Below are 26410 nucleotides of genomic sequence, written 5' to 3'. Positions count from 1 at the left end.
ATGCTTGATGGAACTATTTAAAAAGAAAGCACTAGCTCCAAACAGCGATTCCTGGATATATGGATAGGAAAAAATTACTGTTATATGCTTTGGCCTGCAGCAAACTGGAATCCTTTGGGGATGAAACTGTATATCGAGTGTCATTTAGAATGCCAATATTACATGATGACTGGGAAATTTTCAAACAACTGAGACCTAATGAATGCAAAGGGCATCTTTAGTTGGAGAGTGGTTGGTGCTGCAGAAACAGAAAGATGGAGTGTCACCAATTGAAGTAATTCATATGGTTGGGCTGGCTGTGCGTTAAAAATGGTACAGTCAGTTCTCTTTATATTTGATTTTGCTATCTGCAAATTTGCTTATCTGCGAGGGGCAGAATTGTCACCTACCTCTCGTTATCTGTGACTCTGTTCTCATTATCCACTAATACTGTGCTGGTGTCGCATCAAACAGTCATTGGTACTGGCCTGTGAAGAATTGTCAGACACATATGTGTCCACTTCCAAACTTACCCCACCATCTTGGGGACTCTATATGAACCTTAACAATCCTGGTGATGATGAGAGGCTGGTGATGAGTGGCCTTTGGAAGGCTACCTGAGGGCTGCTCTAGGGCTGTGGCAAGTCAAGGAAAGGAGACAGGTGGAGGAGGACAGGCAAAGCAACCCCCTGCCCGCTACTGATCTCTGAGCCCTTTTTGTTGGGCCAGCAACCTTCACTGAGTCAAGGGATAACCAGCACGGAGGAAGAAGCATCAGATGTTGATGATGAGCCCTCGCTATCACCCAGCCCCACAGACCTCAAGTTAAGATTCAGGTTCATAAAGTTCATAGAGTGTATGCTGAAGAGGGTCCCGTTGGAACCTAACCCCATTTTCCCCATATGCTCAATGAGTCAGTCAGGGCCTCTGCTGAAATGTGTGAACACATTTTCAATCTGCGGTTGGTTAAGTCCATGGATACAGAGACCATGGATATAGCAGGCCCACTGTAATAGTGATTCTCAAACCCCATTCAAATGTGTGGGAGACTCAGATGGGGAGGATTTAGACTACAGACAAGAGCAACCTTTGTTCTCCTCTCCCATCAGCCAAGATTGGGAGGTGCTGGATGTCACATAAGAGAACTCTCATTGATCCACATAGGACTTGTGAAGATGACTTTACCCTCATTGCCTCATCATAAAGAGATTTGAGAAAAAAAGGAGTTCAGAAAGAACTACTGCTTTCTTCCTATGTTTATTATGATAGGGTCAGATAGATCTTGCTCTATTCCTCTTTAATGTCAGAGCATGGGGTCCATATACTCCCAGCAGTACCTTACTGAACTGAAGGCCCTGCAGGTGTATGAGCCTGTTAAATATGTATTGCTCAAGAGTATATATTTTCTAAACATTCTCAACATGTGAGCCTCCTGAGTAAGGATGCTAATTTACACGCTGTCTTCACGTTTACAAAACCACTGGCTAGCTGCCCTAACAGGTCCTTGTTGCTAGAAGATCTGAAGTTTAACACATGACATGAAGGGAAACATAAGGGACAGTTGTTTGGATCAATCTATCATATGGTGTAAAATGGCTTGGATGCCACTGCATTAAGGCATCTTTACTTATCCACCCTCTTACCAGCAGAAAATGCCACTGCTCACAGGCAGCAGCAGATTACATGCACACAACTGAATGCAAGGATCCCTGCATGAGTTTTGGGCCCCACAAAATAGAGTATGTTTAGGAGAGGCCTCTTTCCTGGAGTTCAAAAAGTCTGAGAAACATTGGACTATAAGATATAAATTACTCACATTTCAGAAAACGGCAACTGAAAAGATAACTGGAATTGTGTTGCATTTTATAAATTTAAAATCAACACCAATTAAAAAACTTTGGCCACCACAAACTACAAAGGATAGGTGGAGGTATTTTAGAGTAGGTTTTCTCAGCTGCCCTGCACAATTACAAGGCATGGTGCACAAGAACAACAGATGGGCTGTGGTAAGGAAGTAGTTGCCAGCACTCTGCTGGGCACTGTGACACAATACAGGGTCAATGCCCCAAGGCAGATGAAGTAGATCATTCCGAGATGAAAATTACACATCCAAAACTCAGTCTATTTTTTTTAAAGTCAAAACCAAAACTATTCTTGTAACTGACATTGCTTCCTCCTGCCCATTCTACATGACTGGTAATTTTTGTTACAAACACATATTGTCCAACATTTAAATATCTCTATTAAAAAAAAACAGCAAAATTGAACAATTATTGATACAACAGTAAACCAAATATAAATTACTTGGGGGGGAGGAGAAATTTAACACAATCCTTTTAGATCTAGGCTACGTATGTAGCACCATCATAGCCAACAGAATACACATTCATTTTTTTTTCTGAAAAACCATTATTTCTGCTCAGATAAACATACAGCGTTCGGAAGTGCTTCAAGCTGTTCTCCAAAAAGACTCAAACCAGCCAGAAGAAGCACAATCAGTGTTGCAACAGACATATGAACATATGGTGCTGTCTTGGTCTATTGGTTCATCTAGCTTAGTACAACAGCAGCTTTCCAAAGTTGCAGGCTGAGGTTATCACCAACTCTGTTACTCAAGATTCATTTTTGGACCCAAGATACCACAGATTGGAGACTGGAACATTCTGAATGAAAAGCATGTGCTCTAACACAAAACTATGAACCTTTGTAAAAACTTATTGGATAGTGCCCACAACAAGTGAAATTTTCCCCCTGCACTGTCTGGAGCAATTCTGAAACTACTTTAAGGTTCTGTTTGCTTTTTAGTACATAAGAACTACTTAAACTATGCTTAGCTGCATAACTGCTTTAAAAAAAAAAAGAGAGTACCCTTCCCCTCAATACTCTGCCATTTCAAGAACATTTGCCTTAGAAAAAATCATTTTTTCCTCTGTACTTCAGCTCCAAGACTTTTCTTACAAAAAACAACGGACAGGTTTTTGTCTCTGAATCTTTCTGCTCTTTGTCACAGTGCTTTTAGGAGCTACTGTAGCAGGATCAGGACAAATACCACTGCAGTGAAAGTGTTACTTTTGAGGGTATGAAATAATCAAGGACTTCATAGCCTTAAGCAAAACACAAGTCCAAAGTATCTACTGCAAAACATAAACAGTACATTCCTCAAGTTACCACTGGATTTCACTTCTACTTTGAGGGAATGCAATGAGACCCAACACCAACTCGTGGCCGACTATTCTTTTTCAAAGTACAAAAAGGGATTATTTATTTATATTCCGCCTTTCTCCCCAAAGGGTACCCAAGGCGGCTTATAACACACACACACACACACACACACACACACACACACACCTTCACTGGAATATTTACTCTTTAATTCTCTCTCTTGCTGTGTTTTGCTGCTTGGGTTTGTTCGCTGCCTGACCCAGCATATGAAGTAATAATTTGAACCTCGGAAAACAGTTTGCTCAGGGCTTACACTTAACTGCACTATAAAATTTTAATCAGCCTGTATTGGTTATTTTTTACTTTGTGTTGTTTTTATTGCTGTTTTTATATTTTTACCCACTCCTGTATTGTTTTTAATTGTTCTTATTCTACTGCATTTTTATGTTTTTAATTATTTCGCTGTTATATTGTACATCACTTTGAGCTCTGGGAAAAGTGGTATACACGTTTTTTTAAAAAATAAAAGAAAGAAAGAAAAACCCACTTACGTTCTACATGTGCAAAGGCACAGAAGGGTCCTCGGGGACAGCTGCCAGACTGTTGCATGTCATTACATTTTGTTGATTTGTAGATCTGGAAAACAAAACAAAATGTGGACTGTGGCAAGATGACACAGAATACACAGATGTACCTACAATGAGTAAAAGAAAGAAAGATATCAAGGTAAAACAGAAAATTTGATGTTTCCTCAGCTGTGCTGTAATTATGTGGGTCAGTTTCAGCATTCGCATTAGACATTCATATAATTGTTGCCATGGATTAGAATACATTTGATTAGAATTCATCACTTTTGCACATTACTCGAAGATGGTATTGCGCGCTGGATCTACTCAAGGACCCAGCTGAATAACTTACACGGAATAACCTTTCAGGAAAAAAAAATTGTGTGCATTATCCATTCAGCAAACATTTCAGATGTAGGCAGTATCCATGGGAATCACTCCAAAAATTATTCCCCAACCACTGCTGATCTTCTGAGGACCCAATCCTAACCAACTTTCCAGCACTGATGCAAATGCAATGCAGCCCAAGATTCCCTTAACTTGAGGAGGCCTCTGTGACTGCCCCTCCCCAACCACAGGATTCAATGCCTGCTCCATTGGCACAGCAGTGCATCAATGCTTGAAAGTTGGATAGGATGGGGCCCAAATCTAAACCCCTATTTGTACAGCAGTACTTGGGGACAATTAGCAGACAGGAGAGAAGAAAAGGAGGGGATCTGTAGTTAACTTGCTCTACTCATCAAGCATTTAAAAGCATTGTGCTGCTAATTCACTTTGAGCAAAACCAGACCACCATGGTGACAACAATATGGCAAATACTGCGAGAAAATCAGATGGTTTTCTTAGACTTAGAGGAAGCCTGATGGGGACGTTAAGACCAATTCAACTATGCATATGTGCCTAGGACGGTGGTAGGGTTCAAGATATAAGCAACACTGCTATTAAAAGTTTCAAATATCATGCCATATAGATGCCCACCACTGCCCTAGGTTTTGCTCTGAATAAGTGATAAGACAGTAAAGCCTACCTTCTGCTTTCTGCACATGATAAATGTCTCTCTCTTAATTTGATGCAAGTCCAGAAAAACAAGAGGCAGCAGGCAGGAGCTACACATCTAAGTATCACTAGCAACTCCTACACCTCTCTCAGGCATCCCAGCTGCTTTTCCTAGGCTTTGGAATGTCACTCATTTTTTCCAACCATTTCCACATCCACCCAACTAGCTCCCTTTAGCCCTTCCTGCCAGCTGCACTCATATGTCCAGGAAAATGCATTGTTCCCCAATATGTTCATATGGCAATAGGTGGACTACAGAGGAAGCATTCAAGATCTCAAGCAAATTCATCAGCCCAACATCCTCATTCCTTTCCAATATGCACACTGTATGTTCCCTGGCATATCAGCACCTGTAAACCTTGGAGTCTCTCCATTTATCTAGCCAGGTATCCAAAAAGAAGAGCTGCTTACTATACCTCTGGGTGAAATTGTTGCTCTGTGCGAGTGTGACAGTACTGGCAAGCATCACCATTGTCACACTTACTGGGATCTCCCCACTCATCTCCATGTTTCACGCTGGGACATGGGGAGGACCTACATAAACAACAAGATAGAATCAGAAGCCCAAATATTGCCTAGTATCTTCAAGGTGAACTTATTACCACATTGCCCCAAACTAGAAAATCAGATCTACTCTTCCTTGATATCTTTGTCATTTTATTCTGTCTAATGTGTACTTTTGCTACTGGCTATACAGCCTTGCACAAGGAAGGAAAAAATTTAACTTCTTAATCCAAAATTAAAAACAGATTATTTCAAATCAGACTAAGAAGTTGGTATGTTTCAGTTCTGTAGATGGGTTAGAGCTGAGCACTAAATTGAGAATACTTGAAGAAGGAAATCTGAACCATTGTCCCAGAACAGAAACAGGTCCTCAGGAAAGCACATAACTGCAGGAGAAGGTGCCAAAGTGACAAATAATCAGTACTGATTCAAACAGAATGTATCTGAGGTTTGCCTGACACTTACTGGGCCAGAGACAAGGCATCGGGCCCAGTCTTTTCTCTGAGGCAGTTGATGTGCAATACAATTTTCACAGGAGAGCACTTGCAAACAAGTGGCTATCTGAAAACTGTCATAGCACCATCCTGTCTCAGCAACAAACACTGTTCATGTTTGTTACTGAGGGAGCTTCTTGCCCTCCACTGGACTAATGGTTTGAGAATTTCAATCTAGGAAATGAGATGGTATTGGTGGGGACCCATTTATGACTGACAGGTCTAAGGATTTGGGCTATAACTTATTTTACTACAGGAACAATTTCATTTTTGTCTACTAAGGAATTCATTTTGCAATATGGTTTAATAGCCTGAAGAATATCTAGCCTAATGGCAAGCTCTATGCAAAGATCCTCTACAGACCCAAGCCACATATTAACACCTTAGGTTTGCCATATAATTTCCATGATAATCCATTTACCTTTTATTACCCTGTTAGAGTACAACCAGCACCTAAAACTCCAGTCTTAGTTCCCTCACAGCCGTGACAGGTCTAACGCCAGGTCTCAGAACACCATACCTATATTTGTGTTTCCTAGGACTTCTTCTTCTATCTTTACTATTATGGTAGTAAGGACAGGCATAACCCTGGCGACAGAGACGTGGGGGCTTCTTACATTGTTCTGTTTTGTAGTTTCCCAAAACATATGTTGTATCTGTGAAAACAGGTGTACCTGGTTAATTTGGAATGGCAAACACATTCCTTCCTACATGAAGACCCTTGTGAGAGGAGGAATGGGCAGTCCAAGAACAATGGACACCCCTGTGCAAGACCCTAAAGAACTCACCTTGCCACCTTGGCTCTTCACTGAGTATTTTCTCTATCATAGCATGGCTAGCGGCAACTGCAGACTGACCCTCTATGCCACCCTCTGATGTGGTCTGACCATTCTGCAAAGCCTCCATGGCCTGAAGCTCCCTTAGGGAACAGAGTTAAATGAACAAATAGGCAGACAGAGAAGATTCAGAAAAGTGATGTGTGTCTACCAGATAGGAACTTCAACAGTGCAGGAACTCCTACACATTTTTGTGTGTGCCAAGCCCACCTTTTAGAGATTCAGAACCCACACTGAACATCCAGCCGTCCCACCTTTCTAAAGACAAACTCCGACCCCACCATACCAAACATATTGCCTACTTAGCCAAAGATGTGCTTAATCCTCCCTTCACTTCCCACTGTTTTAATAAAATTCCCTATCCAGCACACACACACACCCATTTGCATGCACAGATATGGGCTTCCTAAATTTCAACTTCAATATTTTCTCAGTCTTATAGAGCTATTGATAAATATGCCTCCATCCTAATATATTTATGCATATTCTCTTTACCCCCCAACACCTCCTTAATGAAAACAAGGCTAGATTTTAATTAAGTGATTACATTACATTATTTTCAAGACTACAAAGGCCTGAATTAGAAATATGGTAGCAGACATGGGTCTAGAAACTATAGTAAGTGCCACAGAATTGCACAGCAGCATAGGGAGGGTGCAACTTCCAGGGGAGAAGCAATGGAAGGCATTTAACTTTTTCCCAGCTGCAAATTTTCCCATGCAAACCCCCTCTCCCCATCATGATTCCCAGGCATGAGTTTGTTACATTATGGGGAAAAGTATCTGGGACAGAGGGAGTTGGACAGTAAAGAAAAGATGGGCATTCTTTTCAGTTGACAGCACCACCCCTGCAAACTGTACTCCATCCTCAAGCTTTGCAAGTTTAGTGGTTAAGATTCCAAACCTACATCTGCTGCCAAATGACTAGTTCAACCCTAACTTTGATAGTCGATGGTGGAGATATCCATGGGTCTAGTTTGGGGAATAGCTTAGATGTCTTCCTAGCCATCTTTCCACCACATACCTGTTCCACTAACATACAGCATTGGGAGTTTTGCCCAGAATCTGGTGCTGAAATAGCTGAGACTGAGCCCATTCACAATTACAAATTCCACATGGCTCTCTGCCCCAAGATGTCTGTCAAAATTACCCTGCAGTGCCCAAAAGGCCGCCATAACCAGCCTCAAACAATTGTGTAGAACAGGTTCTTTTGCTGAATATTGAGGTGGGAGGCATAGCAAGGTATCTTAAGTTTTCAGAAGCTAACACATTATGCATTCAACAGCACTTTTTTCTCTGATCCATTCCAGTTAGACTCAAGAAGCATGCTCCCAGAAACAAGGAATTTCATCTTCTACTAACCTGATATCATAAACTGGAGAGCGGAGGTCATGGGGCCCATGAGCAAAAGCACAATGAAGGCCATTCTTGGTGCAGTTTCCCTTTGAGTCAGTCTCATGAATGCAGATTCCAGTTTTGTAGTAGCGCAGGTGATATCTCCGCTCTGTGTCACCAGTAGTTCTATGCAGGAATGGACACCTAAAGGAGAAGGGGGGGAAAAAGAGCTCATAGAAACTCAAAGGCTGAAACATGCTTCCGAACAAGAAATTCTTTTTAGATGAACATAGTCCTCAAGGGAGTCAAATCCAGCACCTTTTTTTTTCTTTTGAAAGAACGTCCATTTGTAAAATAAGGACATAAAACGAGGATGCAATCCTCAAGCCATTTATTTTAAAATAAACCTCACTAATTTCTCTAGGATTATTCCAGACGACAAAAGTTTGAAATTTTTTTCAATCTCTGGGGGGAAAAATATATAGGAGTAGTGAAATCACGATTGCAGTGTTTTCCACATGTCTTCATAGGTTATTCTGCATGATTTCTAAAAGCTGTTTTGTTGAATTCTCTCCTCTCTGCAAGTGCAGGCTGGAATCTCCATCTGGTCAAGCAAGACGCAGCCTTCAGTAACTTACTCATCTCCTTCTGGACAGATCCCTGTGGTCTCATCGTATTTGGTGCAGTAAATGTCAGGACTGTAGTTAAAGGTGCCATCCCGGCGGCGGATAGAGCGGCGGCGGCGCTGATTGACAAAGTGCCAGTGGAAGCATGTATAGGGCCTGTGCTGAGTACATTTGTGCTGTACAAATAGGGGACACTGCTCTGTGCGGAATTCCTTCAGATACCTAGGGAAAGAAAGAAATCAGCCTAAGCCCACACAGCTGAAGAGTTCAAGAGAGCCCAAAAGGGAGACTCTGAGGTATTCAGCCTCTGCACCATTTTCTCCAACTTGACGCTCAAGAGATCCATTCAGATCCACAGTTATGTTTATGCCAGCCTTGCAATAAGTGTTGTACAGGCAGTGATCTAGCCTCTGCTCAGCATTTCTCCCTCGTTATTCAGTTGCTGCTTATACATTTACCTCTTACCCAGGGCAATTGGTACTTGACCCAGGCAGGCAAGTGAACAGCAAATTGCAAGGCCAAGTTATGTTCTATGAAAGAGGCCGTCAGTGAGAACTACAGCCTAGCAACTATCAACTACCAGCAAGGGAATACCTGATAGCATCATGGGCAGAGTGAATTCCACCTGCTCTGTCCCACTCCCTTATCCTGAACGGTCGTCAGTGGGACCTGATCTCTAGAAGACACACCCAAACAGAGTAACACCAAAAAAGACCAAGGTCAAGGTGGCATGAATATTCCTGGAACCAGGAACAGACACACTGTTATTTTTGTCCAACACTGTGATTTTATTGTGAGAATCTTTGTAAGTCACTTTGAGATCCTTGTGGGGCTATAAGAATGTGCATAAACAAACCGCTTACTCAACTGAGATTCTTCATTCTGAACCATCTATCAGTTTGAGTTGGTTACAATGGTAACACTGTGGTAGCAGATGGGTTGGCAATCAGCATAAAGTACTGTATGAGCGAGAGTCCCATTACACTGCAGTTTTGTTTTGTTTTTTTTACACAAGCCAACTAAAGCTGAGAATCACAAGAGGCTACATCAATTGTTGCATTACACTGCTATAAACCAAAATACACAGCTGCTTTCCCAAATGTGGAACTTCAGAGTATATGCTACACTTTTAAACCTCTCTCCCCAATTCATCACAAATCCTTAAACAAAAAGTGTCACACAGTTCATGTCTCAAATTGAATGTCCAGAAGAAGCAGCTATGAAACTTCCATACAAGGATTCTAATTAGGAAAATAAACCTGAGGCATGCCATGCCTTTCAAGGATATATTATTCACTGGCATGGAGCTGAAAACAAATGTAACAGATTAATGAGGATGGCTAATTCTTTCTAATTATGTTTACTACAACACTCGCTGCATATGATTATGAGCTAGTACTGAACTTTACATATTCAAATATACTGCCATTCTTCATTATCTATTTTCTGTGCTTTTTCTTTAAATTTGAGTTGAATTATAAGGACCCTGACCAGAAACTAGCTTCTAGAAACTAGCAACAGAAACTAGCACAGTAGGAACCTGTGACCCCAAAAAATTGTTCCTGAGGGGCCAGGGACCCTCCAGGATACTACAGGGTATAAAGGACTGTAGAGGAAGAGGGAGAAATCAGCAAACACATACACCCCTAAGCATGAACAGAAGTGCCAAAGGCCACTCCAACTCATTGTTCTAAAGTTTTTAAAAGTTTACTGAGGGGTGAGGGGATTTAAATTCCCTTTTCCCTCCTAAGCATCCCAATCCACCTTTCTCCCTGCAGGATACAGTGCACGCCTTTTTTGCAAGGCTGCACCAGTGGGAGGGGGAAGGATATGACTGGGCTGTAAGATGCCCAGGCTACAATCCTATACACACTTTTCTGGGAGTAAGCCCACTGGACACAATAGGACTTACTTCTGAGTAGAGTGACATGCATAGGATTGTTCTGTTACTTCACTGCAGAAATAAACACAATAGTTTGACATCACTCTTCAACCAATACATACTCTTGTTCAACACAAGCACCTCGACACAACTCTACTGCCCCCATGTGGCATAACATAACGTAACATAGTAATGACTGCCACATCACCCCTCCTGCCTGCATTGCATTCCACATCAATGCACGTTCTTATTTTTTTATTCCTGCTGACTACAGCCCCACTAGTGAAACCCAGAAACAGACAGTTTTTCTATGGCAGTGAAATAAAATTCACAAAAGCCAGTTAATTAAAACTTAGAATTCAAACACAATTCTAAAAACGTGGTAGCAACAATGAACTCAAGGACCTTATATTTTCAATCACTGAAAACAGGGCTGCTTACATGTTTAGCAATCTGGTTAAATATTAAAGAAGATGACAGTATTTTTAGATACAGTCCTCCCCAATTCAACTCTGAGAGTGGCATGTGTACAAGGGCGCATAAGCAGGCATTCCTTCAATGTTGATTGAATGCCTCTATTATTCAAACAAAGGAATTGAAAACATTTAATCCATTTCCTACTATTCCAGTTGAATGGTGATGTTTAGTTTCCCAAGTACCTGCCCATTACTATAAAATTGTCAGTGTGATTACAGGTGGTAAAGGATTACTCTGAAAGTAATCATACCCCGGGAGAAATCTTTCAGAGTTCTGCTGATCCAGCACTGGAAATAGATTTTTTCCAGTAAATTTTGTGGTCCATATTAGCAATTCCATTACTGCACATTCATTACTGACCAGAGCCCCAGATGTGATTCACACTTGGACATTCTCTTACTAATATCTCTGTACAGTAAAAATAATGAGCAGCACACATTGCATATATGAAGAATGCATATCCCTTTCACTGTGCTAAGATACCACAAACCTGGACTCTCCTCCCAGAAACACAGAATGATATCCATTAAAAAAATAAATAAAGACGAGATAGCTGGCTCCTGAATGGGCAAGCCACATAATAAGTAGTTACGACACAAAAAATCTCCACGTGCATGCCATATAGGTGACAGTTTCTATCCCTACTACTTCCTTGCACAGAGAGGGATCCATGTCATGCAGAGGTTGTAAAAACTGTAAGGGTGTTGAGACCATTTGGAATAAATTGGCTGCATGAAACAAGTTAAATAACACACTTTCTGGGGACCAGTAGAGCTGGTGACTATGCGATAGAAAAATCCATAGAATAAGTAAGCAATTTTAAGCAAACATCATGCCATGGCCTTCACTGTGTGTTCCTGTATTTAAGAGTCTCGTATTCCAAGGGTTCTGTGGTTTCTCTTTCAAATGTAAGTTGAAAGAAAATATTGCAGTTTATCTCTGAGCTTAAAAGAAAACTTGAGAAATGCAATGTAAGGGCTGTTAGAATACCAGAAGATAGCATACTGCCTGGCTAGTGGTCTAAACGCGTTGGGTCTCAATGCGTTGATGAGATGGTGGTGTAGGGAGGAGGGGTTTAGATTTGTTAGGCATGGGGAACGTTTTGGGACAAGCGGGGCCCGTACAAGAGGGACGGGCTTCACTTGAACCAGAATGGAACTAGACTGCTGGTGCATAACATTAAAAAGGTGGCAGAGTAGCTTTTGAACTGATCCCTGGGGCAAGGCTGACAGGAGCCGAGGGGCACCCGGTTCGGGACTCCTCATCCCTATGGGACGAGGATGGGGAGGTTAGAGAACAGCAAGGCAAAGGCAGAGTAGGAGAAGAAATTGGGAATGGTAGCATGATGGGATGTGATAGACAGTTTGGCACAATGAGAGGATACAGCGATAAAGGAGCTAATAAGCAGCCCATCCTGGGGCATTCCATGTACAAATGCTTTTATGCAAATGTCTGAAGATTCCGAGCAAAGATGGGAGAACTGGAATGTCTGGTGACTAGGGAAAACATTGACATAGTGGGCATAACGGAAACCTGGTGGAATGCGGAGAACCAGTGGGATAATGCAATCCCGGGCTATAAACTCTACAGGAGGGACAGGGAGGGGCGTGTTGGAGGTGGGGTGGCCGTTTATGTTAAGGAGGGGATAGAATCCAGCAAAGTAGAGATTGAAGGTGGGCCTGACTCCACCGTAGAATCTCTGTGGGTTAAATTACCAGGCGTGAGGAGCGATGTAATACTGGGGGCGCACTATTGTCCTCCAGACCAGAAACCGGAAGGGGACCTTGAAATGAGGAAACAGATCAGGGAGGTGTCAAGGAGGGACAGGGTTGCAAACATGGGGGACTTCAATTATTCTCATATTGACTGGGTCAATTTGTGTTATGGTCACGAAAAGGAGACCGGATTCCTTGACGTGCTAAATGACTGCTTTTGAGCAGCTAGTCATTTAGCCCACCAGAGGACAGGTGACTCTGGATTTAATATTGTGTCGTACTCAGAACCTGGTTAGAGGTGTCAATGTTACAGAGCCATTGAGGAACAGTTATCATGCTGCGATCCATTTTGACATGCACGTCAGGGGGGAGAGCACCAGGCAAATCTCTCACAAAACCCTTGACTTCCGACAAGCGGACTTCCCTCAAATGAGGAGGCTGGTTAGAAGGAGGTTGAAAGGAAAGGTAAAAAGAGTCCAGAGTGCATGGAGGCTGCTTAAAACAACAGTAACAGAGGCTCAGTGGAAGCGTATACTGCAAAGGAAGAAGGGCTTGACTAAGTCCAGGAGGGTGCCCGCATGGCTAACCAGCCAAGTTAGAGAGGCCGTAAAGGGCAAGGAAGCTTTCTTCCATAAATGGAAGTCTTGCCCTAATGAGGAGAATAAAAAGGAACATACTGTGGCAAAAGAAATGTAAGATGGTGATACGGCAGGCCAAGAGAGACTATGAGGAACACATTGCCAGCAACATTCAGGGGAATAATAAAAGCTTCTTCAAATATGTTAGAAGCAGGAAATCTGCCAGAGAAGCAGTTGGTCCTCTGGATAGTGAGGGAGGGAAAGGAGAGATAAAAGGAGACTTAGAGATGGCAGAGAAACTAAATGAGTTCTTTGCATCTGTCTTCACGGCAGAAGACCTTGGGCAAATACCACTGCCCGAATGGATCCTCCTAACCAAGGAATTGTCAGATAGAGGTTAAAAGAGATGTTTCAGACCTCATTGATAAGTTAAAGATCAATAAGTCACTGGGTCCTGATGGCATCCACCCAAGAGTTATTAAGGAATTGAGGAATGAAGTTGCTGAGCTCGTGACTAAAATATGCAACTTGTCCCTCAAAATGGCCACGGTGCCAGAGGATTGAAGGATAGCAAATGTTACACCAATCTTTAAAAAGGGAAGGAAGGGGGACCCGGGAAACTATAGGCCAGTCAGCCTAACATCTATACCGGGTAAGATGGTGGAATACCTCCTCAAAGACAGAATCTCAAACCACATAGATGAACAAGCCTAGCTGAGGGAGAATCAGCATGGCTTCTGGAAGGGTAAGTCTTGCCTCACAAACCTTATAGAATTCTTTGAAAAGGTCAACAGGCATGTGGATGTGGGAGAACCTGTGGATATTATATATCTGGACTTTCAGTAGGTGGTTGAAAAGGTCCCTCACCAAAGGCTGCTGAAAAACTCCACAGTCAGGGAATTAGAGGGCAGGTCCTCTCATGGATTGAGAACTGGTTGAAGACCAGAAAACAGAGAGTGGGTGTCAATGGGAAATTTTCTCCAGAAGGATCTCTCCAAACTGGGAGAATGGGCAGCAAAATGGTAGATGTGTTTCAATGTAAATAAGTGCAAAGTCATGCACATTGGGGCAAAAAAATCAAAACTTCACATATAGGCTGATGGGTTCTGAGCTGTCTGTGACAGATCAGGAGAGAGATCTTGGGGTGGTGGTGAGCAGGTCAATGAAAGTGTCGACCCAATGTGCGGTGGCAGTGAAGAAAGCCAATTCTATGCTTGGGATAATTAGAAAAGGTATTGAGAACAAAACAGCTAAAATTATAATGCTGTTGTACAAATCAATGGTAAGGCCACACCTGGAGTACTGTGTCCAGTTCTGGTTGCCACATCTCAAAAAGGACATAATGGAAATGGAAAAGGTGGAAAAGAGAGCGACTAAGATGATTGCTGGGCTGGGCACCTTCCTTATGAGGAAAGGCTATGGCGTTTAGGCCTCTTCAGCCTAGAAAAGAGGCGCCTCAGGGGGGACATGATTGAGACATACAAAATTATGCAGGGGATGGACAGAGTGGATAGAGAGATGTTCTTTACACTCTCACATAACACCAGAACCAGGGGACATCCGCTAAAATTGAGTGTTGGGAGAGTTAGGGCAGACAAAATAAAATATTTCTTTACTCAGTGTGTGGTTGGTCTGTGGGACTCCTTGCCACAGGATGTGGTGATGACATCTGGCCTGGGCGCCTTTAAAAGGGGATTGGACAAGTTTCTGGAGGAAAAATCCATTACAGGTTACAAGCCATGATGCGTATCAGCAACCTCCTGATTTTAGAAATGGGCTATGTCAGAAGGCCAGATGCAAGGGAGGGCACCAGGAAGCAGGTCTCTTGTTATCTGGTGTGCTCCCTGGGGCATTTGGTGGGCCACTGTGAGATACAGGAAGCTGGACTAGATGGGCCTATGGCCTGATCCAGTGGGGCTGTTCTTATGTTCTTATGTAAACAGTTACAGGCTGCTTTGACAGATTAGTACTAATTCAACAGATTAGCACATTAGAATTTAATGCCTGAGATGGTTTTAGAGAAACTGTAAGAAAGAAGAGTACTAATGGAAGGATGTCCCATCATTCAGTCTTTGGTTCTCACACTTTAAGGGTTAAAGAACTTTCTGATAATGAAGTTCCACAAGGCCACGCCCAATATTAAACACTTGTTTTAAACCACAACATCAAAAGCATTCAAGTTTCAATTTATAACTTTCAGACAACAGAGACTTTGCTGATGGTATGGGGGGCATTCACACACACTTAATTCATATATTTCTAGTGAATTAGGGAAGCAAGTTCCTGTCTGAAGGATTTTTATCTAAAGCAGGGGTCTCCAAACTTTTTGGCAGAAGGGCCGCATCAAATATCTGGCATGGTGTTGAGGGCTGGAAAAAAAATTAAAATATAAAATTTAAATAAATACATTTGAGATGGAACTTAGAGAATGAATGAATGAATGAATGGGCTCAAATGTCCAGGATTTCTCCAAGCACCAACACAGCCCAAGAAATAAAGCACGCACACTTAAACGGATCCCCCATTCCTCCACCCTTCAAGCACAACTCTGGTTGTATTTGGTCAACTGGGCCAGAGGCTCTCAGGGGATCAGAGGCTGGCTGCGGGTCAGATAGAGGGTCTCCACGGGCCGCATCTGGCCCCCGGGCCAGGGTTTGGAGACCCCTGATCTAAGGGGAAAAAAGGTAATGCTGCAATTATTAAAATAAGACATGTATTAGGATCATCTAGATCTAAACATAACTCAGTACAACCAATCTGTTGCACAAACAAAGTGGAACAAAGTGTCAGCAGCTATTCTCTCTTCTCTCTGTTTTGGATCTCAGCTCACAATTGAGAGATGGAGGTATGCCCTCTTATTCCCTCCCCCGGATGCCTCAAAACTGGAGGGGTGAAGTAGTAGACACCCCATGTCTCCTCCTTGCTGGCAGTGTATCTCCCATTTGGGAGCTCTTTTGTCCACCTGCCTTTCCTCCGCAGCGTTCTCCCTATTGTGGCCATAGAAGGTCTGATATTCCATCTAAGTGAACTGGGGGCTCCTGCAAAAGCCAACTTTGAGAAAATACTGAGCCAGCACCAGCTGTCCCAAAGCAACAACTTCATTGCCCTTCTTTCTACCATCTCTGTGGTCTCCCTTGTTTGGCGGGCTTTGTCCTCCTGTGCTCTGTTCGTTGAACTCTTAGGGTTGGTTGCATGTCTGCTGGTCTCTTCGTGCAAATCTGGATAGAAGGTTTCATAACAGGTTGTCGTAACAGAAATAAGAGGACTCAAAAATCCTGGAAAGCAAAGTCTAGAAAACATACATACATGCATGCATGTGCAAAGGGTAAGTTGGACATACTTGAAAATCATACTTCTAAAATCAAAGAAATTCAAATTTGTTTTAAGCAGCACTTAGCATTTATCTGTCTTGTCTGTATTCTATTTTCCTTTTCGGATCAACAAACTTCTCTTTACTTTCCTGAAGTACAGTACTTGCATTTTCATTCCAGTTTAAGCAAGTTCTTCCACTAGGTTTTGAAATATTCATGCAATATCTCTATGGAGAGCCAGCATCTATCTTACCCTGCAATTCCTACATTAAAATGCCCCATTATATAAAAGCAGCTGTGTTCACAGGCCTACACACTGCAGACAGCAGCTTAGAGCGCTAGTACTTTCTGTCTCATTAGCATCTTGAGAATACATATACATATGCAGTGATGATTTTAAGAGCATGAATTACACTCTCATAGGGTATACAGTACACCTAAGGAAAAGACCACCCAATTAGAACATACTTATCCATTATGCATAAGAAAAAAAAGGAGATAACATTACAGTGTGTGTTGGTGTATACGTATTATTTCATTCTCCCCACTTCTTCAAATGTGTGGGAGTTGCATTGCACTTAGAACACGTTACCCTCAGAGAAGAGAGTGTATACTGAAGATCCACAGTGACTTTTACAAAACTATTCATTTGCTTATGTGAAAGTTAAGTGGGTAAGAAGCAAGCAGGCCTACAGGCAGCCAGTGCTCTAATTCCCCAATTCAAAACTGGCATTAGTTTCCAGAGTGGTGCATTATATGAACCTCCTAACTCCACAAGTAGCTGGATTCAGACATAATACAAAACCATGGATTTCCTTTTAACTAAAGCAGTGATTTTCAACCTTTTTCATCTCACGGCACACTGGCAAGGCACACCATCAGTTTTTGGACAATTGACAAGGCACACTATGCTGTCAGTGGGGGGGCTCACATCCCCCAATAGCCCTACTAATAAATGGCCCTCTCCCAAATTCCCATGGTACACCTGGGGACCATTCACGGCACACCAGTGTGCCATGGCACAGTGGTTGAAAATGGCTGAACTAAAGTATGGTTTAGTATCTGAACCCAAGCCTACCCACAAACCAGGATTTGAAGGTGATTTGCAAACCACTAGTTCCAATGAATTTATTATTTCATATTATGCCTGAAGTCACAGACAATTGATGAAGCACAGGACCAAGTCCACTGAGACCAGAGTGAAACCTGTGAAGCTGTTCTGAGCAGATTGGAAACAGGCAGTGCAATCAAAACTTGTGCTGAAACAGGCAGGCTGGTGGGCCTCCATGGTAACCAGCGCAAGTTTTGGGCTGGCTGAGGCTCAGCCAAAGGCAAGGGGGAAAAATTCCCCTTACCCTGGGGACAGCCGCAGAGGCCCCAATGGAGCTACTAGGATCTGTGCCACCTAAAGAGGTGGTGCAGATCCGAGCAGAATGGAGCAACCTGGAGTCGTTCTGTGCTGCTCGTGAATAGGGCTAGAATTCAGCCTAAGTGCCGGATCCTGGCCCCACCTCCCACTCCCTCCGGCCGCCCACAGGCTCTCCCTCCCTCCCCCCACTCTGGATGCCTCCTCCTTGCCCTCTCCACAACCCCAACCCTGCTCTGGCTGACACAAACTTACCAGTCTCCCTTGACGCGGAGGCTGAATTTGGCCTCCGCTGGCCGGCACATGTCCCTGTGCTGGCCCAGCTGATTCACACAGAGGTGCAAACATGCTTTAAGGCACATATGCGACCCTTCCAGGCCAGCGCAAGGGACTTGTGCTGGCTGGGTATGGGGTTTGGATTGCACCCAAAAGCAGACAAGCACCTAGACACCATCACTTGCCTGTTGTACACCTGGAAGCTCAAACCATGGTGTAAGTTCTTGAACATGGTTAGTACAAATCATTATTTTGGGTTATGCCTGAACCCAGACCTTTTCTCTTTCATTGGGCACTTGACTAGGCCCCTTTCACAACAAGGCACCCACTGCCAAACTTTGCAGCTCTCTGACATGGCAACTTTCCATTTCTTATCATTGCCTGTTAACCTAGACTGTATGTGTACTAAATTTCAGCTGTTGTAGAACAACCCGAATAATTTTATCTAGTTGCAAATGACCAAGTCAGGAGATATATGAGGCATGGGAGGAGCTACAGTCCCATGTTACTAAATACACAGTATTTCTGACATCTACACATGGTAGTTAAACTCCAAAAGCTGTTTTTTATAACTGAAGATCTTAAGTCTGTCCTCTGATCGTGCTAGTAACAATGTTACTCCATTGTTGCAAAGATAAAAGGGCTGTTTGGTGTTCAATGGGCTTAAGCCCACCTCACTGCTGAATCAAAAACACCTCCCAAATGGCATTGCTGGTTGAATGGTTGAGTGTTTCAGGAGCAATATATCCCACTGGAGATTGCAACACCTGGTACCTAAACATTTCACAGGGGGCACGGGGGGGGGGGGGAGGAGACAAAAAGTTTTCAAAAAAGAACTAGTCTCAAAACTCTTGCCTCCTATTAGCTTGGATTTTTTCAACGTACAGTATACTGAATAGTTGAGAGATTCAGAGTATTTTTTTACTGAGGTTGCCCAAATGCAAAGAGGGGAACTATAGCAGAAAGAATTTGGGCAGATGAAGCATATATTGGATGAGAAGAGCTGTGGAAAACCCCTACTTTACACGGTGGCCATAAAGTGAAATTGTACAGATTTGGGATTGAAACAATTTAAGATTGCTTAGGGATTTTGTGGCCACCCTGTATAGAACTACTAAAGATACAAGACTCCATACTCCTTTGTAGCTGGTCACCCTATTTTTATTTTCGTTTTCTAATTTCTGCAAAAGTTAATTTTTCGAATAAAACATCCAAATCCCTAAAGCAATCTCCTGGCACATGTGCCATTAGAATTAATGTAGCTTCAAGCTGCCAAAATGACTTGAAACCAGCCAGTCTGGTTTCAGTGATAGCCTTCAGAGAAACAAAGAAATCATCTATCTTTTTGCAGAAAGGGAATGCATCACATTCCCTGTCACAGCGCCAGGGTCCTAAGGAAGCAATCACCCTGCTTCTGCCCAGAAATGCAGCTTATCTTATTTTTGGATCACAGTGGAGAATCAGCTGTTTCATTTTAATGTTGACAAACCCAAATTATACCAACACACACAACTTCCACACATCTTTAATAAAAGAATCAAAAAGGCAGGTATCTGGTACAAAGAAAACAGCAGAAAATCTGGGACTGACATGGATTTAAACAAGTAAAATCATATCCAGTTTTTTGATACAGCAGTCTTAAGCTACAAACCTAAACACACTTACTATGAAGCAAGGCAGGCATTAGAGGCTAGCCAGGTCAGGCACCAGCCAGCTAAGGGTTGAGGGCGTACCAGGTCGAACTGTGAAACTCTCTAATACCCACATGGGCCAGTGGTAGCACAAAGGAGAACCCTACACTGCTGCCCAATTTCTGAGTAACAGATGGGGGGGGGCTGGCAGGCACATACACACATATGAAGGTGTGGCTCCTCAAGGTTTGGGTCCAAAGACCTCCTAAAAGATGGCATTGAGGTGTTTAGGGAATAAGCCCCACTGAACTCATGTATCATTAACTCTGAGTATTATTTCCAAGTACATAGGCATGGTACTCTGTTGTAAACATGCAGAAAGGTACATAAGAACAGCCCCACTGTTCCATAGGCCCATCTAGTCCAGCTTCCTGTATCTCACAGTGGCCCACCAAATGCCCCAGGGAGCACACCAGATAACAAGAGATCTCATCCTGGTGCCCTCCCTTGCATCTGGCCTTCTGACATAGCCCATTTCTAAAATCAGTCTAAAATCAGTCCTAGGTAAAACAATGAATGCTAGACCACAGATAATTCCCCTGATGAAGACCATCTCAAGAATACACACATCAAATTGTAGGAAAAGTAAATTTATTCCAAGAACTTTCAATGGGTTAGAGTAGAGGACAGAAATTTGGAAAAAGTCTTATAGAACAAAAGGATAATGTGAGAAGACCACTGCTGGCAGAAACATACCCACACTTGATTATTTACAGAAGACCCTGAAGAGCAACACATTTATTTGACAACATCATGATATGACGAAATAATGCATTTGGAAGTAGGGGTTTAAAAAAATGTAGTGTTAACTTTGAGTAATGTTTTTCTTTAGGCAATAAAGAAATAACAAATCCTAGACTGCAATCCTATTCATTTCCCTGGGAGTAAGCCCCACTGAACACAACTGGACTTACTACTGAACAGCCTTGCACAGAATATAAATGCTGCCCAAAGCCTAGTGACAGAAAGTTGAAATTCCATGTGTAAACTGCTTCTGAACTGATAGCCTTATCAGAAACATCCAGTAAGCTGGATAAGTCACTCATATCAAGGGATTCTCCATAGGGAAAAAAAATGCAAGCCTGCAGTATGCAAATAATTGTTAACATCTGAATGAATTTGGCTTGTATGTGTTCTGTAATTAACATGGGGCTAACCATCTGCTCATGCATGTTCAATATTCAAGTGACTCAGTTAAGTGGAAATGCCAGTACTGGCCAACCCTTTAAAGACCAGTTTACAGTTACTGATTCTGCAGAATGGGCATCTTGGTCAAACTTCCTTATCAGATGCTTTGATTCTTTCCTGCAGCAGAATCAAATGCTTAAGTGTCATAAGCTAACAGTGAGTTTATTGTCCCTCATAAGCCATACAATTCACAGAGAATGACAGTAAGTCATGCTATATATTTATGGTGAGTGATCTAGAAGCTAAACCATGAATATGGGCAATGGAAGCAGCTGGCCCCACATCACTCATTATATGCCAGATGTCTCAAAATGAAATTCTGAAATGCAGGAACTCACAGAACTGTAAGGAGACTCTAGAGGATAGAGAATTTCTCACCTTCCTATACCAGAAGAGCTCCCTATTATTTTCTACCTCTGCTTATAACCCCCTTCCATTTTTTTCATTGTGACTATAGACTAGAAGATACAGATTTATGCACATATAGGTTCAGACCCACTATTCTATTCCACCATTTGTATCTTCTATGCCAGCAACCCAAACCTTTTTGGTTTCCCCCACCATAAAATTACAATGCTGATTCCGCCACAAGCCTCCTGCTCATATAAAAAGGCCAATGTGCCTCTTTTCTAAATAGAACACTGATTACCAGTCCATTATCTTTCAGAAAGGCAAAATTTTGCAAACCTTATTAAGTTCAACTACTACTTAAACTGTTTAGGAAAAGCACAAATTAATTTTATGGAAACAAAACAAACTGAGAATGAAGTGGTAAAGAAAAGAGATGGGGCAGGAATTCACTTTCCCTTAATTTATCAAGATCAGTGGTGGTCCTGGACACTGGGGTTCCCGGGGCACCTCTTCTAAGGCCTCCGGAGAGCCTTGAAACAGCTGGTTTTCGGGTGAAAACCAGAAGTGATGTTTTAAGGTCCTCCAGAGGAAGGCCGAGCTCAGCTTCTCCGGTCCTCAGAACATCGGGGGGGGGGTCAACTGGCACGGGCAGTCCTCGGGACAGCATGGCTGGGGTGGTGGCAGAACCCTCCTGGTTGTGACATTCAGGGTTATTTGTACCATGGACCCACCCAGATATGCCACTGATCATGGTGGCACTGCCCAGACATGCCAGAATAACCTTTAGCTCCTGAATAGTTTCAGCCAGTTAGTGGGGAAAAAGATCATTATGCAAGTCTCATACACAAGCTCATATTTAAGCTCCCATTTTAGATAGATTGGCTTAAAATATATCAGTCCTTAAACAAGCGCAAAAAGGAAAGGAGCACCACCATTACAATTTAATACAGAGTGATTTATTCTAAATACAGTATTGGAATATTTGGAAACCTTTAATGTATCGAGTTATCCACTAGGAATAAGGTGGCCAAGGCATAGCAGTCTTATGCATCTGAACTGAGGTCTAATGGGTGCGACTCAAAGACAAAAACAATTAAATAAACCCTATTTAAAAAGAAATTGAGTCACTTCTTGCTTTAAGAGTTCTAGTTCAGTTGAAAATTCAAAATTCTATACCAGGTGTATAAATAAATAATAAAAACATTAGAGATGGGAATGTATTTTGAAAAAGGATTTGGGAGAGCAGAGGGCAAAACTGATTTACACAGGAATAGGAGAGAATGGATTTTGAAAAGGATTTTTCCCATGTTGAATTTTAAATTATTGAGACAGTGTCCTATCCATGAAAAGTGCCAAGTGCATTTATGGTCCTATATAAAACATTACATAATTATCAGAAGCCATGAAGGACAAAATACTTGCCCAAAATTACAGACTGATGTGGAAGGGACGCTGATTTATAATTTGCTTTGTTGAATTATTTGTAGCTGTAAAGACAGGTGGAGTGCCACAATTTCAGAGCACCATCTATCCACAGACTAATGAGTACTGCAAAGGGGACTCAGAAGTTTTGCATGACCAGGAGCAGGGTGGCTGATGATCAGATATAGGGCTGGAACAGATGTACTTGGACTCAGTTAATAACTGAGGGATGATTCTTGGTGAGAGAATACAAAAAGAGAGCACAGATTCCAGGTAAATGCTTTAAGGGGAGGGCTGTTATTCACACCTTCTAGCTCCAGAAGCCAATTTCTTCAAATCCTGGCATACTCCTGAACCAAATGACACGCTCAAGGACACTCCTGCCTATTGGACCCTTTTCCCAATTACTACAGACATCCATCATTTTAGCCCATTCATTGGTTAGATACAGAAGGCCTTTTTCCTTCAAACTGTTTGACTCTACTGTTGTAAGGAAACCATTTTCATTGTTGCAAGTCAGAAATCAGGACAGCCAATCCCTTAGCTGACAAAATGGCATTCCAAGCAGCCAATATCAAACCAGACACCAACAACTTGGATTCAGAGCAACAGTGGCAGTCTTCCAAGTGATGCTTTTTTCCATTCTACCCTTAAGGCACACATTTTATTTATTTGTTGTAAATCACAGTAGATGTTTTATCATCGCAAATACATGCACTATTACCCACTGAAAACATGGATGCCATCTATTCTTGCTTATGCCCAGTCATTAAATTGGCAGAAACAGATGCACCAACATAGTCTTTTAGGTATGGGGTGACAGCAAGGTGATCCAGCATGTACATATATTTCAAAACAGAGAATATTCCTACAGAGTTAAATACTGATTCTTCACATCACTTGGCAGCAATACTGTACTGATGTTTATTTCCCAGATATAGTCCAGTTCTGAACAACTGCATATTTATGCATACTGATAATCAATAAATTTCAATGCAGTGACAAATTCTTGTCTCAAGTTATTATATCTCTAGGTTTTATCAAAAACTTTTACTTCCTTAAGGCCCTGACAATTATTGTGAAATACCATTAATTTCCCCAATATATGCAGATGTTGTAACTCCAGATTACTAACATACCTTTACTTGTATATACAGATTTGAGGCAGCTGAAAGGATCAGACTGAGAATCAAACTGACCATACATGATTTTGCAATGAGGAAACAAAGGGTGTGCACCTGAGGTACATTTTCTGAACTAATCAGAGCATCCCTTCTGTGCTGAAAATAGACACCACTGTCGGTTTGGGTGGAATTTTTTTTTTTTAATCTATCTACTCTCTGTCAAAGCAATTCACAACAATGCTTAGAAGCAACACCTAACAAAAACAGTAACATATACAAGTAAAACATCCAAAAGACAGCAAAACCACCAGCATATAATCAGGACCTCAGCTTAGAAAGGATGGATCATGCAACCTGAAAGCTATTAAAGTTATATTTTGGAAGACTTCTTGAAGGTGATCATTCCATAAATCCCAAGGCCACCACTGGGGGAAAAAAAAACATCCTGCTCCTTACTGAGATTGTCTAGACCAGTGGTTCTTGAATGTTTTAGCATCGGGACTCGCTTTTTAGGATGACAACAGGAACCCACCAAAAGGGATGTCATTAACTTGGAAGCGATGTCATGGCTGGAAGTGATGTCATGGCTGGAAGTGACATAGCCAATTTAGGCTTCAAACCTAAGCCTTGATCAGCCAAAGGTCCCAATACACAGTGTGCCTGTGCTGATATTTTGCATTACTTGGAATTCAAACATTCCAGCTCAGAAGTCAAAGCAGAACACGGACTTGGATCCTTTTCCAACCACACAGCAGTGATGGTCCTCAAGGTGTTGGGGGGTAAAAACCCTGGGGCGCCACACCTGTGGGGATAGTACCACATGTCTGCTGCTCTGCCATCGATCAACTGGAGCCCTTCTGAGGGCCGGGAGGCCCTGCCCTATGTCCACTGGCCCTTTGAAAGCCTTCCAAGGCCCTCAAGAGGGCTGTTAAACACTAGTATTTCGAAAACCAGAAGTGCTGTTTATCGACCTCCTGGAGGCTTCAGAAGGCCTTCAGAAAGTCAGTGGACAGTTTGCGAGGCTCCATGACAGAGATATGTCTCCTCTGGGGGGGGGGGGGAAGATGGCATTTTGCAGTCTGTGCCCTTGGGCAGCTCAGGGGCCAGATCCACGACTGCCACACAGCCCTTCCCCCTTTTCCAGCATCCCATCCATCTTCATACCTATTCAAGGCACAGCACCATGCCTCTCTCCCATGGGGCGACTGCCCTGCCCAGCAGCTCTGCACCCTGTTATTTTCTGCTCTGTATTTTCAATGATGGTTGAACTAGATGGTGGTTGAACCAGTAGCTGTAGCATGCGCAGTGGCCACATCCCGGGCAACAGCTTCAACAGGCTGGCCGAACCAGATTGAGGGTAGCCGTCGGGTCATTGACCTTCAGCGAGATTGGGACTTGTCTATCCCGAGCATGTGAAGACAGACTCCGGCAGATTGAGCAGATGAGATCTACTAGAATAAGACCAACAGTCATGAAGGCGGTTTCTGCAAGCGACGTGGTACGCTAAGAGCACGGCAAGACACGAAAGACACCCTGGTCAACCACTGCACCCAGCCCATCTCCAACCATCTCGACTTTTGTCCTGCCATTGGAGCAAGATGGAATCTGGGAAGACAGAGTGAGGCTGACTATGCGCACCTCTCCCTCACTTTAATCCAATTCACGCGCAAGTCTTGACATCCCAGATGTCACCCCTGGGGGTGAAAAATAGGCCCTCAGTTTGGCTGTACAAGAAGCAACTAAACAACAACCAGGTAGATGGGATTAGATAGCCTGGGAAGGCAGCTCATCTGAGAGAAGGAAAACTCTGATCCCAAACCTCCACTGCCTTGTGGCTACATCCAGTTATGGAAAAGGCTTCAGGAATCAACCTCGAGGCAAAATCCAGAGCTGGAGTCCCTGAGGCAGTTCATGGCTGAACAAAGTCATGTTCTGGCAACTCCTGCGATACAGCTGGAACCAACTCTTCCTTTCCATTGGACCATTTCAGCGACGTGGAGAGGGGGGATTTGCTGCATGGGAAACAGTCTATCCTCCATATCTACTTTACCCAGGCTTCGTGCTCTGGAGAGGACATTCTGTTCCAGAACCACCATTCAGAGCGCGATACCATAGTCTTCCGAGACTGAAGGATGCCAATGATGAACTAGATGCTATGTAACCCACCTGAAATTGGCTCATGACCCATCTAGTGGGTGACGATGCACAGTTTGAGAAACACTGGTCTAAACCCTTTGCAAAGATGGAAGATTTGGAATAAAAGCAGGGAATAAGATTGATGGAATAAGAGCAGGGCACTTGACACAGAACTTAATTGGTGGGCAAGGACACAAAGAGGTAGATCATCACCTGTGGTTATGTAGACGGTTCACAAAGAACTTGAAAAGGTTAAAATCAGAACTTTGAATTGGGCCCAGAAGCTAACCAGCAGTGCAGCCACTGCAGCATGGGCTGAATATGACCTTTGAAAAG

The 26410-nt window shown here is 42.8% G+C and overlaps 1 protein-coding gene across 2 annotated transcripts in view; it reads right to left on the bottom strand.

Annotated features, from left to right (window-relative positions):
- The window catches only part of UNK (unk zinc finger), a 66800-nt gene that overhangs the window by 25067 nt on the left and 15323 nt on the right, over positions 1-26410 (bottom strand). For both annotated transcript variants that reach the window (XM_066615330.1, XM_066615331.1), the window contains exons 2-7: positions 8570-8779; positions 7959-8135; positions 6550-6680; positions 6282-6417; positions 5180-5297; positions 3693-3777 (exon numbers count right to left, since the gene is read on the bottom strand). In XM_066615330.1, the coding sequence (XP_066471427.1) occupies positions 3693-3777; positions 5180-5297; positions 6282-6417; positions 6550-6680; positions 7959-8135; positions 8570-8779 (857 nt within the window). The remainder of the gene's footprint in view (positions 1-3692; positions 3778-5179; positions 5298-6281; positions 6418-6549; positions 6681-7958; positions 8136-8569; positions 8780-26410) is intronic.

Source organism: Tiliqua scincoides, chromosome 2 (genome assembly GCF_035046505.1).
Source record: "Tiliqua scincoides isolate rTilSci1 chromosome 2, rTilSci1.hap2, whole genome shotgun sequence".
In the NCBI taxonomy this organism is placed as follows: Eukaryota; Metazoa; Chordata; class Lepidosauria; order Squamata; family Scincidae; genus Tiliqua; species Tiliqua scincoides.
The sequence above is the reverse complement of the archived record's forward strand: the minus strand, read 5'-3'. Positions and strand labels throughout refer to the sequence as shown.